The 20,617-nt window shown below is 36.7% G+C and overlaps 1 protein-coding gene across 1 annotated transcript in view; it reads left to right on the top strand.

The window, feature by feature from the left end:
* si:ch211-186j3.6 (neural-cadherin) overlaps positions 1-20,617 on the top strand; it is a 440,558-nt gene that overhangs the window by 361,765 nt on the left and 58,176 nt on the right. Inside the window, 2 exon segments of the mRNA XM_056462007.1 lie at positions 6,003-6,130; positions 6,503-6,626. Coding sequence (XP_056317982.1) covers positions 6,003-6,130; positions 6,503-6,626 — 252 coding nt within the window.

Raw genomic sequence — 20,617 nt, 5'->3', positions numbered from 1 at the left:
AGGCCTGTTCCTCCTCCAATAATACACCTCAGCACTTCTGTACAAGATGTCAAAGTCTCACTATCTCATCTGAAAACAGCTTCACAGTCCGTGGAGCTGTGGTCACAGCTGTTAGCTGGGTTTACTTGATCCTCGACGCTGTTTAGTGTGCTAATTTGTATTCATCGCTCTCAGATTCAGCGGCTGGGCTCTGTAGTAGCGCCGGTTTGTAGTCTTGCTGTGGTGGAATTTGCCTTAGGGTCAGTCTGGGATTGCTTGAAATTATAATGCTTATTGTTCAATACAAACAGGTTGTAAGCATCCTGCTGTGTGCGGAGGAGAACAATGCAGGTTGGAGCTTTTAGCGTCTTGACATTCTATGTGTTTAATAATACCGCGCCTCAGGCTTTAGAGCAAGAGTTTGGAGTGTGCAGAAACACAACAGCTTTATTTCCCTAGTTTGTGGATCCGTTCAGCTTTAACAGTTTCAGTGAGAAAGAGCTCTTGGGACAAGATGGTGACTTAAAGAGGTCATGAACTGCCTCCTTTATTTTCTAGTGTTCTCCGAGGCCCAGTTATAACGTTATTAAGATTTTACATCAAACAATGGCATGATTTAGATTAGGCTATTATCTGTACTATTTTCAACTTTTCATCTAAACTGACCATTTCAACAGGCATGGTGGATTGTCAACTCGTAAGTAAGCATCTATGAATTATGGAACAAAATCAATGCCAAACGTATTGAAATAAAAAGCTTGTCGAATAGCACTAACCTAAAAAATAAATAATGTATTGAATTAACAAGTGCTTGAATTTTAATGCCATGAAATGCCATGATTTGTAATTTTAGGCCCCCAAATTTAACATAGCTGTTTATTTAAGCTGTGAATATTTACAGAACACATTTTCTATATTTACAAATCACATTTTCATACTTAAATTCAATACTTGTACAATACTTAAACTCTCAATGAAATTGCTACAATGGGGTATATGCAGAGCTAGTGTTTCTTCCCATACTGATAAACTTCCGGTGAATGGTTAATGTGACTTTTTTTCCATTTTATACTGTTCCCTTTACAGCATCAATGCTGTAAAGTAATTAAAATCTAATCAGTTAAATAGACTTTGGCATTCATTTAGTTGCTCAAGCGTAAAACGAAACAAACACACGCGCCTGTTAGAATCAGCAGGCTAGCACAGAAGCTGCATTGAATATACTGTGGTAAAATAAAAGTTCGTATTTTATTTATTTTAAGGACAAATTAAAAGTCCTTTAGCATACTTCCGCATATACTGTACCCTATAAAATTGCTTAACACTAATACGATGTATAATGTTGAAAAAAAAATCGCTTCCCTAAATTCATTGGTTCAAATACGGCTGTTAAAATTTAACATTACATTCGAGAACTGCAGGAAAAGCAATAGATTGCAGACTGAAGATTTTTAAACTAGGAAATAGGTGAGGAAAAAAGCTAATAACGGCACAAAAGCAGCATTTAATATTGACATCAATATTTTGGTGTCATTATAAGTGACATTATAAGTATAATAAAATGATTATATGTAAGCTTAAAATGAGTAAATGATACCTATGTTTCTGTTTCTCTTTTTTTATTGTTCTTTTTTTTTATAGCAGTCAATAATAATAATAGTAATAATAAAATGTTACGTCTATGGAAGATAGGGTTAATAGAGATAAAGATAATGTATAACATCATATTTGTCAAAAGATGGTTTATGTGCATGTAACTCCACTGGTCTGAGGAGAGAATAAAGTCTAATTTACTCTGAGCCCCATTACAAACACCTTGCATAAGTGCTAATTCATTTTTTGTAATTTGACGCAAAGAGGATATAATACATTCATAAATGCATATAAATGTTCATACGTTTTTTTTAATAAATCAAAATATTAAAATCTTTCAAAGATTTAAGATTATGATGATTATTGTATGCATTATAACAGTCTTGTGAAAAGGGTCCATTATACGTATAATGCCCAAGATATTGATAGTAATATTAAATGCTACTTTTGTGCGGTTATTGGCTGTTTTCCTCACCTATTTACTGGTCTAAGAATCTTAATTTGGTCCATCTCTACCTGCTGGTGAAAAAGCAATTGGAGATCTTCAAACAGCAATCTATTGTTTTTCCTGCAGTTCCTGAATATAATGTGGAATTTTAACAGACAAATTTGAACCACTGATTTTAGGGAAGCACATTTTTTAACTAAAATAAAATGAACTGAAAATGGCCTTTTCAATATTATACATTGTGTTTTTAAACAGAACTGAATATTTTGGAAGTGAAATCTGCAATTTGAATATGAAGTGTTGAATTTCGTTATTAAAATGCTTAAATAAAGCTTAAATAAACAGCTATGTTAAATTTCAGGACCTAAAAATACAAACCCTGGAAATTCATGGCATTAAAATGCATGCACCTGTTAATTCTATGCATCATTTTTTTTAAGTTAGTGCTATCCGACAAGCTTTTTATTTCAATACTTTTGGCATTTGATTTTGTTCCATAGTACACACAAACAAAGGGATTGAGAAAAATTATAGCAGACATCTAGAGGCCAGTATACAGAAGATGCCATTTGCTGTGATTTTCATAATTCATTGGTTGGTTTTAGTTCAGCTGGAGTTGACATATTTATAGAAACTTCTTTTGACATAGAAATGTATATAAACTTTTGCTTTGTAGCTTCACACCAAGACTCTGGGATATTGTGCGTTGGATTTTAGCAGATATTATGTTTTTGTTGGTATCTGTATTCAAGCACTTCCTGTGTTTGTTTACTTGTAATCCTCAGGTGTTTTGTGTGTGATGCCCAGATTTTTTATTTAATTTTTTTTTTAAGTTGGCAAGCGTGTGATGCCTAGTGGTTTCAAATCTGTTAAACTTAGTTAATGCATTCCAGTCTTAAAGGGATAGTTCACAAAAAGAAAAAAAAGGAAAACATTTACTCACCCTAACTCACCTTTATGACTTTGCTTTTTAATTGAACACAAATGAAGATATATTGATGAATGTTGGAAACCATTCATTCATTTTCTTTTCGGCTTAATCCCTTTATTAATCTGGGGTTGCCACAGCGGAATGAACCGCCAACTTATCCAGCATATGTTTTACGCAGCGGATGCCCTTTCAGCTGCAACCCATCACTTGGAAACATCCATCCCACACATACACTGCAGACAATTTAGCTTACCCAATTCACTTATAGTGCATGTCTTTGCACTTGTGGGGGAAACCAGAGCACCCGGAGGAAAGCCACACAAACACAGGGAGAACATGCAAACTCCACACAGAAACGCCAACTGTTTTTTTGTTTTGTTTTGTTTTTTTGACATTTTTCAAAATAACTTCTTTTGGGGTCAGCTGAAGAAAAAAAAAGTCAAACAGGTTTGTGATGGGTGAGTAAATGATGACAGAATTTCTCTTTTGTGTGAATGTATCTCTTTGAAGTGCTTAAAAAATGTTTTGTTCATCTTTCAAACACCCGAAATATATCACTTATGAAACCGAGACATATTTGTCCCACCATTAAAGTTAATTCTGCCAAAACTGAAACATCAGAAAATTCAAAAAGACATTGAAGAATTAATCCAAATGAATTGAGCAGTCTTCTGAAATGATGATCATTTTTACTGATCATGCCAAGCAGACACATTCAGAATACTTTTAATTTTACAATACGTTTTTTACACATTTAAATGAATTGGTGTTGAAGAGTATGCATGCTGTTTATGAAATAGTGTAAAACAAACCGTTTCTTCTGTATATCAGACAGAATACACATTAACCCTTTAACTACCTGCTCTACCAAATGGTTGACTATATTTTGACTCTTTTAAATGATGACATTTAAATGTCAAAGTCATTTAAAGTCCTCAAGAAATCAAAACTAATAATATTGATTTTGCTAGCTCGCATTGCTAGATTTGTGGTGAACAATTCATCTGTGCATGTCATTAAGAAAAAAAATATTTGCCCTTCTAATCTTTAATTGAAACCTGAAAATGCACATCTTGTTTGTTTTCAGTTTATCATATTACGTGATTTTGAGATAATGGGCGTGCTCCAACGATTAGTTTTGACAACAAACAGGAATTAGCAGGAGGTGTCTGTTGGGCTGTAATAACTCTTCTAAAACCCCCTTTCCAGATCTTTCTGAATGAAATACCTACTTTGTTATGTCCATTCAGCCCATGGTGGAAAAAACAAGCCACGCCCACTATTTGCACATTTAATATTTTGTTTCTCTAGGAACTGCGTCACATTATGAAAAAAATAAATAAATAAACGCAGCTTCTCGGTTGACAGGGACTTTAAAGAATGACTGTTTTAAATAATGGTTTACACACATACTCATTGTTGGTTTACAAAAAACTCAAACAAACATAATTCTGTTGCAAAACTACACTTGATTTTGGTTTTATTGTAAAAAAAAAACATGTTAAAAACACGAGAATCTGAAATATTTTATGGCATACTTCAAAAAATAAAGATGATTTAGTATTCAAAAAATTCATTTATTAAGATTTTTTTAGTTTTTAAATAAATTTCGGTACATATACCATAAACGGACATATCAACCATTTGATAGAGGCTGATATTTTAGAATTTATGGGATGTGTTGAAATAGAATGTATTGAGTGTGTTAACTAGTGACATTAGGAGCTAAGAAATGCAATCCAAATGTTTTGGGTTTTTTTTCTTGGTGGGGTAGTTAATAAGTTAATAATTCTTAACTATTGAATTATATAACTCTTGACTATGATTTAAACATCATCTTTAATTTCTATTTTTACAATAATCAAATCATGAGTCAATTTGATATTAGCTGTGTTTCATTTCAGAGGTTGCATCCTCCGAAGGATGCATTCGGCGTGCGCTGCGTCATCGCAGTGCGACGAAGGGCGTCTCATTTAAACAGAATAAAAAATTAAAGGCTCCTTCAAATGCAGCCTCAAAATGCATCCTTCGGTGGATCCTTCGCGGCCTCGAACATCCCAAGATTCATTGCACGCTGAAAATAGCTGGACGTTTTTAAAAGAAAGCTCTGGATTAAATGTATGAATTAGGTTTATTTTACTTGGAGGTCTAAACACATGTAAAAAAAATAAAAACAGTATGTCTTACTAAAAAGTGATTTTACAGTTTACATTTTTATGTGTGTAGCATTTTTTGGATCTAAGGAAATATATTTCCAGCTTTTTTAAATCTTGTTTTGCCTTCAGATAATTTTATATAAGTTTTAAAATCACTCTAAAAAAAGTCATTACAAATTGTGTTACTGATTATTAACGGCAGCTGTTACGGTTGCCTGGTGATGAGATTTGTCATATGTAGGCTAGATCTTCTCATTTCAAAATGCTCGGTTCGGCCTGTGTTGACTTCGAAGGACTCACCTTTGAAGTTTGGATCTTTCAGGGGATGCAGCTTCTGAAATGAGACACAGCTATTGTTGTACTATTTGGTTTATTTTTGAACATTTGACATTTGTCTAACTACTAGCCAGCTGGTTTCTCATATTCTTCAACAGTGTTTTACTGGGGTCAAAACTATCTCAAACAGAAATAGCATTGTTTTTATATCATGCTTTGGGAATTTTGTGTTAAAACGTTAATGTTGCAGCTTTAAAAATATCTTGGTATCAGTTTGTGCCAATAACCTAGTGGTTAGTGCGTCGACACATAGCACCGATTCCCGGCTCAAGGTCCTTTGCCGATGCCGACTGTCCTGTCTCTAATCTCCACTTTCCTATCAATAAAGGTGAAACCCCCTAAAACATAATTATAAAAAAATAAAAATAAATAATAATATATTGGTATCAAAGTTTGACCCCAAACATTTATTGGATGCTAGAAAATTTGTGGACATTTTTTTTTTATCGATTTCAGAGCATGATTCTCAGTAATGCCACCATTCATTCAAGCCATACTCCTACTTTTAAGTGGTGTTGTTTTGTTTTATTTTATTTTTCGCCCACTTGTTTCTTCTCAGGAGGTTCGATTTACACTTGACCGCTGTGCAGGAGCCACTATCATGGAGATGGAGGGAGTGGGCAGCTGGCTGACTACTGAAGACCACACTTCCTGTGAAGTTACAGGCATCACACCAAATATGGACAAGTAAAGCTCTTCTCATACTCAAAACATCTCTGTTTACACCAAATGTTGGTTCAAAGAGTTAAAAATAAGACCCTGAATTTAAATTCCTAAAAGCAAACCATTCCTCTAACATGATATCATGACCCAGAGCCCCAATCAATGAAACACTCATTAGCTTCCTCATTCTCACTCTACATATGAACCTCATGCCAATTACTCAATAATACAAAAAATTGTAATTACACAAGGTCTCAATCTGAAAGGCCAAATGAATTATGAGTGTTAATCTGTACAAGGAAATGACTTCTTCATAACACACAGCGCATTAGTAGCTCAATTGCTAGAGAGGAAAGTGTGGTTATAGGGTCATGACTTCTTCTGATGTGCTTTCAGGCATCTGAATGTGACGCAGGTGCTTCAGCTTGGAGGAGTGAATGAGAATCTGCCGTATATCTACCCACAACTCCAGCACAAACACTTCACTGGCTGTATCCGAAACCTCATCGTGGACAGCAAGGTGAGGAAACACATGACTGGATCAGAGATGAGAGAGTACGTTCAGAGAGTGAGCAAAGAAGAAAAGATGCTTTTGAGAAAAGATGCAACCTCGGGTCATGGTTTTTAAGAGCTTGACGCATTTTTTTTGGCTCATGTTGATTGCACTCTGTGATGCTATTTTCAATAACGAATTGTTTTTGTCATTTTGATATTTTTTTGAAAAACATACTTTTTTAAACTCACCCTTTTTCACATAATTTGAAAAAGATCATCTTTAGACAGTGTAAACAAAAGGTTAGGCTATTAGTGAAAATAAATAAATAATAAAACAATTCTACGAAGAGCGTGGCAAATTGGGTGTGATGCTATGTCTGTGCAATACTGTGTTATACACCATTTGATGAAAACAATGACCAGAGGATGCTTTCATGTTCTGAGCAGTGAATCTAGTGGGTAATTTAGGTACTTGTGCCTATTAATACAAAACCTATTAATGCTTTAGTCAAAATGCACCTTTTAAAAAAAGAAATCATTCGAAAGGGGCACATCTGAGGCAATAATTGCATTACATTTGTTATAAACCTTATTTTAGCTACAGTATGTGTGCTCAGATTTAATTTATTTTTCTATAGAATTCTTTATATTGTATGTGTGTGTGCGTACATGTCTTTGTGACATGCATACCTGCCAACACTCCTGTTTTTTCCCAGGAGTCTCCATATTTAAGACCCATCTCCCGCCACCCTCCCATTTTGTTATTTCTCCCGGAAAACTCCTGTAATAATCAGCCATACGCCGCCCCCCACCCCCTTTTTGGTCCAGTCTGGTACAGTTTTGCCACTCTGCAGCCAGGACTTTGTGTTGTGTGCAGAATATGGTTTGCACTGTCTTGTTGAAATATGCACAGGCGTCCTTGGAAAAGAAGGCAGCATATTGTGCTCCAAAATCTCTATGTACCTTTCAGCATTAATGGTGCCATCACAGAAGTGAAAGTTACCTTTGTCATGGGCACTGACACAACCCCATACCATACCCATACCATACCCAACCCTGGCTATTGGACTTGTTGCTGGCAACAATTTAGCTTTTTGGTCCAGAGCAAACATGTTTCTACTGTGTGGGGGTCCTTTCCAGATACCTCCGAGCCCAGAGAAGTCAACAGCACTTATGGACACTATTAACATTCCTTCCTTTTAGCACAGGACAGTTTTAACCGGCATTTGTGGCTGTAACTTCATATTGTGGTACTTGACAAAGGTTTGCCAAATAGTCCTGAGCCCATGTTGTGGTATTGCTTATTTATGAATAACAATTCTTGATGCAGAATGCATGCCTGAGAGATTGGAGTTCTCCAAAACAGGCTCTTTCTGATAATGTAGCCCTATAAACAGTACATTTCTGGAGATTTCAAATTATGAAGCCAGAAATACGTATGGCTGCATTTTGTCTTTAAAACAAACGCTACGGGGCATTATGACGCCGTTCCTTTTCACGCTAACCAGCTGACCAATTACGTTCATGTGGCCTGCTTTCCCGCTGTTACCAGATTGTCCAATTAGCTTGCCATATACACACATGTCCATTACGCACCGAAAGTCCTCCAGATTCCTTGAATCTTTTAATGATCAAAAATAAATGTTATGCACTGTTATTTAGTTTATTTTTCTCACGTATTTGTTGACAAACTGGCGATTCCCGGCCCATCATTTCTCCTAAAGGACTAGACCTTTCTTGGATGCTGCTTTTTAATCAAATCATAATTACAATCACCTGTTGGCATCACCTGTTCCTCATGTCCCAACTTTTTTGGAATGTGTTGTAGGTCTGAATGACAGGAAAGGATGCATATTTACAAATGAAATGAAGTTGACCAGACAAAAGATGAATTATTCTGTGGTCATATTGTCTGCTAGAAAACCACCACTCATTCACACACACACACACACACACACACACACACACACACCCTAGCTAGCAAAATTCATGTGGCTCAAATCCGGCCCACACCAGACACTTTCATCCGGCAATGCCACATTTTAGCCAGAATTTAACCAAATGAACCAGAACTGACCCTATTCTGGGCCAGTTTGCTTTTATTCTGGCCCAAATCTGGCCTACACTTTTTTGCCAACTGTGGCCCACATTTGTCCTCCATCATTTGGGCCAAATTTATCATTTTCCACATGGGCCACATTAGGCTCACATTCAGATTATAGTTCTATAGATCAGAGTCCTATAGCTTTTATTTGAACAAATTTATTCAATGATGAAATTAAAAAACTCTAAGTGACCGCCTCAGTAGTTCTGGTGTTAATATTTTTGTTTATTATTTACTGTATTTATTATTTACATAGTTTTTTTTTTATTTTATAAAATAAAATAAAGCATGACATAACCTCCCTTAGCTTGCATACACTGTTAGATGTCCTACAATATACCAGCCATAGCCATTACTGATACACATTCCAGCATACGTCTGTCAGTATACGTATACTTTTAGCCATTTAGCTGCGAAGGATATTTGATTGTAGGGTCTGTGCTGTCTAGTTTACAAATTCTCTTTCTAAGGAGTGTTATTCTGAAGTGAGCTATAATCGATCGTTCCACTTGCCACAATCTTGTAAGCTGATCTGTGATCTCGCAACCACGTTGTCATGTCAAAGTTTGTTATAGTGGGCGGCTTGTTTGTTTCTCACCGTAACACCATGACTCAGCTCAGGGTTCTCCAGTCTGAAACACTTGACCATTTGTCACCAAACACAAAGGAACAGCACAGAAATGTTCACTTAGGCTTCTGTGGCTTGACTGGAGATCAGGTCATAGACTCTGGAAGGAGGAAGTACAGAGGTAGAATTGCTATTTTAGATTTCTGCCCACACTGCTTTCTCAAACAGTTCACTTCCTTTTGCTCTTTCTCTCTCTCTCTCTTGTTGACTTGAGAATTATGAGTAGGCTTTTTGGTGACAAATTCACACTGTGCATAACAAAGTGGTTTTAAGGATATTATGCCATTTACTACAAGCAACTTGGGAGGTGCATGTGGGGAATTACAGTATTTACTTAAAAGGTCACACAGGTTTGCTTGAGCCATGCATTCCATAAAAGAGAAAGTACACTCCTTTACCAGAATCAGACTTAAGGGACAGAATGAACCAAACAACTGTAAAACCTGCAGTTAAAAAGCAGGTCTAGCAAAAATTTAGCCATAAGCAATTCAGAATAAATAGTGAGACCAGCGCCAGCCTATAGAGCCAGAAAATACTAACTTATGATAGATAACAATTTTACAATATTAGAAAATATTCTCATAGGTCATTTAACTGAAGTAAAATATTGTTGGGAAGTGTTATGCAGCAACTTACATTTTAAGAGTTCCCACTTAGATATGCTTGGCGTTTAAAGCAGGTTTGGCATGCTGTCCCGGCAGAGAACCCTGAGCTCGGAGATATTTGAGTCCAGGGCTCCCGCCCAGTCAATAAGCATATCAGGAGATCCGAGATCAGGTAGGTCTTGAGAGCTCCCCTTTAGAAATGGAGGAGATGGGGTGGAAGGGGGGATTCGTCCAAATGAAGATAGAGCAGTAGGAAGAAAATGATCCATTTATAGTAAACTAGGATCACTCCGATTGGATTATTACTGATTACAGATGAGCGGCCAGTCGTGCTCACTCATATCACGTGCTTCTCTCGCAATTAGTTTATGAAACTTCACATGGCAAAGCAATGTTGCGTACATGACAAAACATTCACAAGACGGCATCAAACAGTCAAAAACTGTGACATGACAGACAAGCAGTTAAATGCTGATATAATTACATAGATGTGAAGATATTCACTGATACTCAATGGTGATTTGAAGTTCCTTGATGAGCTTGTGTTATTTAGCAATTGTTATCTCAGAAAAACATACCTAGGAATGTTACGACTAACCAATCAGAATTAGGTGTTCCAGGCAGCTGTGTAGTTATTATAAATGTTGCCTGTGTTGGGATGTGTTTGCCTGTAGCGTTACCAACGGATTAATAATTTTTATTACTTACAGAGTTGTTTAATCCTAAATTTGTAATGATTGCAGAGAGATCACCTTCCACGTCATTCAAATCACATGCATTTTAGCTTTCTTGTAAAATATAATCATTACGGAAGAATTTGTGGTGGCGCCTAAATGCTTTCTAAGGTTATTAAAGGAGTTTTCTGTTACTTCTTGTTTAGCCTGCAATTAATGCATTTTAAAAAAGTACAATTAAACATTAAACGATCGGGATCTCAATCCAAACACCCACGCAACATTAATTATAAATGATGATGATTTGTATATGTTTATTAATTCAAATTTGCATTTGATCAAGAAAGAGATTCAGTTCTTCTACTTTTCAGTTATATACAAACAACTAAATAAGACAGATGTACTGGGATAACAGTTTATTGTTCAGATATAAACACTGATATTTATGGTAAAGATTAAAATCACCGTCAAATGCCTTTAACTTGACACTGTTGAAAGTTGTAGCAATTACATTACCTAACCAATAGGTGGCAACAAACAATCATCAAAATATGCCACTGAATAGCTCTTCAAAAATGATATCTAGTAATGAAACATGTAAGGTGGCTGAGAGAGCTTAATGTGCTGCAATTTATGAAAACACATGCAATTAAAAACAACGCTAGCAAATTAAGAAAGTATCTTCATCCATTTGACAGCAAACGTGCTGTAAATCCTCACAACGCAAACACAACGCTCTGCATTTTCAAACAACGCAAACAAATTAATAAAACGTGCTGCATTTACTCACAACCCAAACAATTTATGACACAACACTTTTCTCACAACACGACAACAAATATTTTCAAACAACACTTTCAAATAGCATGCAACACAACAGAAGTGTTTCAAGGAGACCCTAAAACGTGACAGACAGGTTATCGGCTGTGTCCTAAATTACCTACTACTCAGTAGGTACTGCGTTTGAATTTAAATGTACTACTCAGCCATTAGAAAAGTATGTTCTATACAGAAAGAATGTAAACAGTATGAATGGAACTTGGATGTTCTACATCTGCCATTTTGTAATTTTTGACCACATGACCTACCCGTGTCAGTTGCGTCGCCTCACTCATATTCATAAATTCTCTCGCATGGCATCATGGGATAGTGCAGCATGCATCGGATGCACACTTCAGAATCTCTCCGGAAGTAGTAGGTCATCTTCTTATTCGTACTTCTTATATGCTGTTTTACGAATTCTATGAATTCAGACATACTACTCAGCTTGCACACTGTTTTTAGTGTACTATATAGTATGGAAGTATGTGATTTCGGATGCAGCAATGGTTATTTAGGCTAATAAAATACAAAAGACATGGAAATCAGGATGTTAAAACAAACAACAAACAGTAAACTCACCTTTCAAAGATCACCTACAACTTCACAGACTAATAGTTATGGCACAGCGTTGTCCGACACATTTTTGGGCCCCTTTGAAACATTTCCCCACTCGCTTTCAGAACATTGTCGAGGGAGTTCTTACACTCCTTTGATTGGTCACACGCTCAACAGAAAGGGCTGCAATTGGCTCTAATGTGCTGGTGCTGTTCACAGATGAATGACACTGATAAACGGCAGCGGCGATCACAGCTGATACATAATAGATGGAGGAGAAAACTCACTCTGCAGACACTGGAGTGTTTTAATTACTTGCGCTCACCTCCCTCGCCAGAGTAATCTGCACATATGAAATAAATGACATCAGTACGTATAACCGGTTATGATTATTACTGAATCGATAACGAATTATCTGCGTCTGTATTGAGGTGCACCAAAGAAACAATTAATTTTGACACCCCTAGTATGCGTTGTGAGGATTTGCGGCACGTTTGCTGTCAAACGGATGAAGATCTTTTCTCAGTTTGCTGGCGTTTTTTGTAATTGCATGTGTTTTCTTAAATTGCAGCATGTTAAGCTCTCTCAGCAACCGTAAACATTAAGTTTTAGGAGTGAATTATTGAATCATTAATAAAAAATTGAGACAAAAAAATAAATGATGATTTTAATGTTAGATTTAAACATTTAGCATCAACAGCAAAAGTAACAAAGATCATTTTTCACAGTATTTAATATTTTACTTTGTTCATTCACCTGGTTATTTCTTGATTTTTATTGTTATTAAAATTAAATTTTTATTTTATTGTTAATATTATTTAATTCTTAATAAAATGGTGTCTGTTAATACTAGGGGTGTCAAAATTAATTGTTTCTTTGGTGCACCGACTCTACACCATAACTTTTCAATCCAGATGGATGGGGCAACCATTACTGCATCCAAAATGGTAAAAAGCCTTGGAGTAACGATTGATGACCAACTAAACTTCTCTGACCACATTTCTAGAACTGCTTGATCTTGCAGATTCGCACTCTATAACATCAGAAAGGTCCGACCCTTCCTATCTGAACATGCAGCTCAACTTATTGTTCAAGCTCTTGTGCTCTCCAAACTGGATTATTGCAACTCTCTACTAGCCGGGCTTCCAGCTAACTCTATCAAACCTCTCCAGCTGCTTCAGAACGCAGCAGCACGAGTGGTCTTTGATGAACCCAAAAGAGCACATGTCACTCCGCTACTCACCCGTTTGCACTGGCTGCCAGTTGCTGCTCGCATCAAATTCAAAGCTCTGATGTTTGCTTACAAAGCGATCTCTGGCTTTGCTCCTTCTTATCTGCTCTCACTTGTGCAGATTTATGTGCCCTCCAGAAACTTGCGTTCTGTGAATGAACGTCGCCTCGTGGTTCCATCCCTAAGAGGGAAGAAATCACTTTCTCGAACTTTCGCATTCAATCTTCCCAGTTGGTGGAATGAACTCCCTAACTGCATCAGAACGGCAGAGTCACTTGCTGTCTTCAAGAAACGACTAAAAACTCAACTATTTAGTCTCCACTTTCCTTCCTAATCTGTAACTGCATCTTTGACTATACCATTAACTGTACTCTCTCTCACAAAAAAAAAAAAAAAAAACATTACTAATGCTTTGCTTCTTAGACTTTGCACACCTGAAACTTGCCTATAGCACTTATTCCCTGTTGTTCTTATAGTTGTGTAAATTGCTTCCTTGTCCTCATTTGTAAGTCGCTTTGGATAAAAGCGTCTGCTAAATGACTAAATGTAAATGTTTTTTAAGATAAATGGAAAGAAAATGAAATTTTCTCCTTCCTTTTTTGCTAATCCAAAAAATGGTCAGATCTGTGATTCAAAATTTGAACTGTGAAATTTGTGATCTGTTACAGTACACCACTTTTGGCCTGTTATAGTGTATCCACGATGTGGCTTAAGTGACATTGCGTTTCACTTCTTCTGACAATACAAAATAAAGAGTGACACAGATTAGTTCAGTGGATTTAACTCAGCCCTTATTTTGTTGTGCTGGTAAATCAGCTGTACTTCATCCACACAAGGAGCAAGCGGTTCCTGCACAGGGTCAAACTCATGCAGCCTCTTCAAAAACACACCATTAAGAGGAGTGGGCATGAATAAATGGGAGTCATCAGATGAAACGAAAAATTGATCTAATGCGGTGCGTGGTTGTTCTCTTGTGAAGAGAATTTGAGGCCTCAAGGTTTCCCCATTCTGTTAATACAGAGCTCTGCGGGCCCGCTTTTTTAAGTGGCTTTGGCTTGCCCGGCATGATGATATTCATTATGGAAGACCGAATTAAAGGTGAATGCACAAATACGATAAAACATGCTTTTGCCTCTTATCTTCTCAAGGCCTCGCAGTTTGGCCTATTCTGACCATTATTTTCTGGCTTGTTTATATTTCCACTCTTTTATTCTCTTTCTTTCGGTCTTCTTTCAGTATTGATGTACACGACTTCTGGTAGTATTAAAGCACTGTGTACACCGGCTGTTAAGATGGGTTTTGGTTGACTGGATCATAGATAGAGGACATACATTCATCATTTATATATGGTGTCTGCCTCTTTTTTCTTTGATTAGAAAGTTTGATGTGTGGGCTATCTGATCTATTGATGCTATATAGAAAAATAAGCTGACATAGAGATACACCTTATATAGAATTTATTTGATCTGTCTTTCTAAAATAAAGTGTTTTTTTAGAATTACATTTTGACAGTTAAAAACACTGAGTGAATGACAGTGCTGTGAAATTATTTACATTTACTGAATTAAATAAGGTGGCACGGTGGCTCAGTGGTTAGCACTGTTGCCTCATAGCAAGAAGGTCATTGGCTTGAGTCCCAGCTGGGCCAGTTGGCATTTCTGTGTGGACTATGCATGTTCTCCTTGTGTTTGTGTGGGTTTTCTCTGGGTACTCCGGTTGTCCGCTCAGTCCAAAGACATGCGCTATAGGTGAATTGAATAAACTAAATTGGCCGTAGTGTATGAGGGCTCTAGGCGCAGAGTCTAAAGCACATGACGCAGGAAAAGGACGGAAAAACACACTCTGCACCTTGGCGCATGGTATAACAGGGTTGTGCTTATTCTCTCAATGAGTTATGGGTTTGTTTTGAGCATAACATGCATTAAACCAAATAGTGTCTCATCTCCCATTCCCTTTAAGAGTCAGTTTGGTCGCGCCATGGTGCATTTCATTTACATGGCAGAGTGGAAAAACTGAACACTTGACTAGCGAGAAAACAGTCAAACAGATCATCTGCAGCAAGAGGATAAAGAAAGAGCCTCCTCCATTTGGCCTCTTTACTTTCTCTTTATTTTACTTTTACTCTATATTTTACTCGCTTTCCTTATTGGATAAGGAAACAGTGTTGTACACACTCCACTGATTACATCCATTAACCTACATATTTAATTTCGTTTGTTAAGTGCAAAGATTTGTTTCAAAACTATTTCTAAATTCTGTTCTAATTTCCAGCAAACCAGTAGTGGACAATAATAATGAAGTGTAGTCAAAAAACTCATTATATACAGACATGCGTCATATTCTTATGCCCCATATGTTGATGCATACGTCTCCAAAACCCAACAGGTGGACAAATATAAACTTGTATAATTATATTAGTTTATTAAAACTAATATAATTATGCATATAAATAACACTGCTAATTATAACATTACAATAAAAATTTTAATTGTCATGAATACTATGAAAAAAAATAAAACTCCCTGATATATAGAAGAAGGCATAGAGGTAGTGTTTTTTTTATATTTATGTAGTAAATAATAATTTTTGCAACATTTAAATCCTTTAATATTATTATTTTTTTGTGTAAAGGTATTTGTGTATTACTGTACATCCTGTGTTTATTAAGCATTTGGACCTGCATAGGCACATAACTAACATGCTCTGTGCTGGACTTTAGACCAGCTTTTAATTGGTCAATGGCGCGGTCTATTTCAGTTTCTCAAAATAGCAATGAGCCAACAATGCACCTTAACACACCTCCTTTTTTGACCGGCACACCCATGAATCCAAATGGATTTGCTATTGAAACAACATGGTGCAAAACGTCAAAATTAGGGTTGCGCTGGTCTGAAAATAGCAACAAATTGTGCAAAACATGCCTTCTACCTTATTGCGCAGAGTGTATGATAGGGCCCTAAGTCTGTGTGAATGAGAGTGTGGATGGATGTTTCCCAATACTGGATTGCGACTGGATGGGCATCCGCTGTGTAAAACATATGCTGGAATAATTGGCAGTTCATTCCGTTGTGGTGACCTCTGAAATAGTGACTAAGCTGAAGGAAAATAAATGAATCAATGAATGAATTAAGTAAAAATACCAAATAAGTAATAACATCTAATGATTCTAATAATAAGTGCTTAATATGCTGTTTAACATGTGCTATTGTCTGCATTTAATATTGTTTTAAAGTATTTGAAACCTTAAAATTAATTATATTAAGTGCATTTTTATATGAAATATATGAATTTTAAAAATTGAGGTGTTTTCACAAGGTGCAAATACTGGTCATGTGGCATTCTAGTAACTGAAATTGTATCCCTGTATGTAGCTGTGTAAAACAAAATAAAAGCACTTTATTAATTTTATACATAAATAAAATATACACAAACCAGTATTTAAAAAAAGAAATGCACGAGAGCTGCTCTCTGAAAAGATTGTAATCAAATTTGTAGTCAAATATAAATAAGAAATAAATAAATGAACGTAAATTTAAAGCTGTAAATTATACACCAAACTAACTGTTGGATTTTTGATATTTCTTATTATCATTTTTAGTAGCATATAACAGAAGTAGCATATTATTTATGATTGTAGTATAAAAAGCCCATGAATATTTGTTGAGTGTATAAACACATCCAAACACTTGAAAGTGCATGTAAAAACAAGGAGATAAAAGAAAATAATTGGAGAGCTGCAGCTTTCATTTGTGCTCTAATAGCTACAAACTATGTGCTGCACGCTGTGAGTTTGTTTGAATCAGTAGTGATAGGAGAACATTTGCTTTTTATTTCATTTTGCCTTCAAATCAAACTTACAATTATTACCATCTACCATTAAAGCCAGTGTTGCTAGTGCAGTTCAACAACACATCTTTTATGTTTAAGAATAAGGTCAGTAGAAGGAAACAAGCCGGTTTTCTGTGGCTGTTTGCATGCATTCAATGAGCTCAATCTTCATACATTCAATCTTCAGCACAACATCAATGTAATTACATTTGTTTTTGATCACCTGTAGAAGTTGTTAAAATAGACAAGCTCAAAATGTTTCATATACTGTTACACCTACAGTACACAGTATATTTAATAATTAATAATAATAATCCTTTACATTTATACTGTATAGCGCTTTTCTTTACACATTTTTTGGGGGGTGAGGGGGGGGGGGTCTCCTCATCCACCACCAGTGTGCAGCATCCACCTGGATGATGCAATGGCTAGGGATGGCTGATGTAAAACTGACATTTTAACACAGTGTTGACATCCCGAATAGCAAGTGTTTTGCATGACCTGAAACACCTAGGGCACGTGGCTAAGGTGATTCAAAACGCCCAAATCACGTGACTTAAGTGTTTCACAACCATAGACTGTAAAATATATGGACGTAGCATCCGTGACATCACCCATAGGTTTCTGAAGAGCGCAAAAGAAGCTACAAGTAGGCGCGGCCAATCGTCGCCATTTTGTTCGCACGTCATCGCACCCACGGCGGGATACCAAACAAGGGCAAAGAGGCGGAGAGTGAGCAGAGCTCCAGACACCTGCTGGCACTTTGCTTAGACCTGGCAGACAGACTTTACTTTGGGAGAAACGCTGGATACTTTATTACATGCGACTCGTTTGTGTTCTGACCACATGTGCTTGGCTGTACACTATATCAATAAAGTGATTAGACTTTTAAAAACACTGTAGTCATACATTGAGCCACTAAACATTGTTCTTATGACGTTTTTCTACAGGAGGAAAACGCGAATTACTTCCAAACACTTCAGATATAGTGTGTGTCAGTACATGCACGACTATTGATGAACTCCAGCATAACACTGTTCTAGAGCCTACAGCTTATCAATCTGTCACATTCTGGAGTGCTTTACGGGTCTAAAGAACATTATAAATGATAAATGATCTTAAATAAAACACACACATTTATAGAGATGGTAAACAAGTATATAACTTTACTCACATGGGAAACGGAGGCCACGTGGATGGTTTGTGAGCACAATTAAATGCACACAGCATCCCATATCATCTGATAATTGTAAGAAATAAGTCCAAAAGGCAGCTGACTGTGTAAAGAAACATTAACCAAAACAAAAATACGATGAATATGCCGAGATCAGTGGCTAATCTGCCGGATTCAGCTGAGGTGAAGTGACGGCAACCAGCGAGACCTAGCTGTCACTCAAGTGGCCACGCCCTTAATTATGCAAACTTAATATAACTTAATATAAAGGAAATGGATGAGTTATAAAAAAATTCACCCCCCTCACAGTTGTCATGGAGGGTAATAATAGCTATATGAACCAAAATCGTTCTTTGTACCAGGCTGTAAACACCTTTTTTTCTGCTGTAAAGTTGGCCATTCTAACAGTGGGCTCAATTGCAATTTGCTCTATTATGGAGCCAGGACTAGCGGAATTTTGATGAATTGCAGTTTCAGTTACTTCCGTATTGGCTTCCCAAGGGAGAGCGGGAGGTTGCCGCTTGTTCACAACCCTTGGTCATGTGACTAAAGCGATGCAAAGCAACGGTCATTTCCGAAGCGTTTCGAGACCTGGCGAATCTGCGTTTGACTGACAGGTTTGGAAATAAAATTCTATTTATTATGCTAGTCTGGCTTTCACCGCCGCACAAAATAACTTGAAACCTCAACTAGAATGTAGGGTTTTATACCTTAATTTGGTTAACTGTTTTTTGACTGAAGCTGTTCTAGAGCAATACATAAAAAATGACCACTAGGTGTCACTGTAGATACAGGTTTGGAAACGTTTCAAAGCTTCGACAAATTTGCTTCGACTGTTTCAGTGTTTGATGTGTGTTTGCTTTGCACACCACTAGCGATGGCAGCCATATTGGGCCAGACCGCACACGATACACCGGCTGATTGGTGGAGAGGAGACAGAATGATGATGATATTTAGCCTCATCCACTTGTTATCGAATCCTTAATGTTCACACTTCACAATTTATTTATTTGTTGCCTATATGTGATACAGATCAGTTTTGTCCTGACAGCATGAACTGCATAAACCACATGGAATCAGATTTTGTTTTTATTTACAATTTGTGCCACTGTATGTGCTATTAAATATGATACAGATCTAATGTTTTACAATGTCATTTCTGATCAACATGCATCATCTTTTTGCACTAGCACATACTATAAAAGTCCTCTTCCTCATCAGCCGCTGCTCATTAACCCTTGATGGGTTCACTACACCAGTGTGGTCAGTCTTGGCTAATGTGTTTATAATGCCTTATTCACACTAGCAGTGACTTTGTAGATGCTTGTCACTCTGGATGGTGACCAGCTGCAAACGCAGGTCTGTTTAAGTCTACAGCACGGAAAATACAACTGACCTCTGAGCGAGCTGAAAGAGGATCATGTGAGCTCTACTGGTGCTCCTATTGGCTGTCACTCACGGAAGTCGCTCTTCATTTGCATAAAGTTGAAGGATTCTCAACTTTGTCGCATTGACATGAACACCTGGTCGCGTTCAGTCGCTACCACTCGCATAGACGAGGCTGCCGGAAGTTGCTCACTCTCCGTTGAAATGAACGGTTGCTTGTCGCTTTGCCACTGCGAGTCGCTCGTAGTGTGAATGAAGTTAATCAGCTTCTGAATTCAAATCTGAAACAGAGAAAGACGTGTGCTCTTGTCATCAATCTTAAATCAATGTTTTCAATCATAAAACAATTATTTTAGGTCTCAGACATTCAAATACACGTTAGCACTAACAAAACAACCATTTATAGATTTTGCTCTTGTCTGCGAAGACAGCAAAAATATTCAACACTATCAAGGCAGGTGAATTGAACAAACTAAATTAGACGTAGTGTATGTGTGATTGTGAAAGTGTATGGATGTTTCCCAGTACTGGGTTGCAGCTGGAAGGGCATCCGCTGTGTAAAACATATGCTGGATAAGTTGGTGGTTCATTCTACTGTGGCGGCCCCTAATGAATAAAGGACCAAGCCGAAGGAAAATGAATGAATGAATGAATGAATGAAGGCGTTTTTTTAAAATGTATAATTTAATACCTTTGTTAACAAACTACTATAACTAGAGTACCCTAACTTTTTCTAAATGTGTGTATATTTCATTTTTACATTATTATTTTATTAAAATGACAAAACACAATATATGTGTGCCTCTGTTGCTTAGCAACTTCCTGCTAACAAAGTCATTACTTCAGACATGTTTTTCAGACTTTCAAACACAACGGTGATGAACAAAACTCTACTGCTTCTGTAAAGTGTGCACCTTCGGGGACTGTCTAATATACAGGCTACAATACAATACAATACTATATATATATATATATATATATATATATATATATATATATATATATATAT

Source organism: Danio aesculapii, chromosome 7 (genome assembly GCF_903798145.1).
Source record: "Danio aesculapii chromosome 7, fDanAes4.1, whole genome shotgun sequence".
Classification (NCBI taxonomy): Eukaryota; Metazoa; Chordata; class Actinopteri; order Cypriniformes; family Danionidae; genus Danio; species Danio aesculapii.
This window is presented reverse-complemented; position numbering and strand designations above follow the sequence as displayed.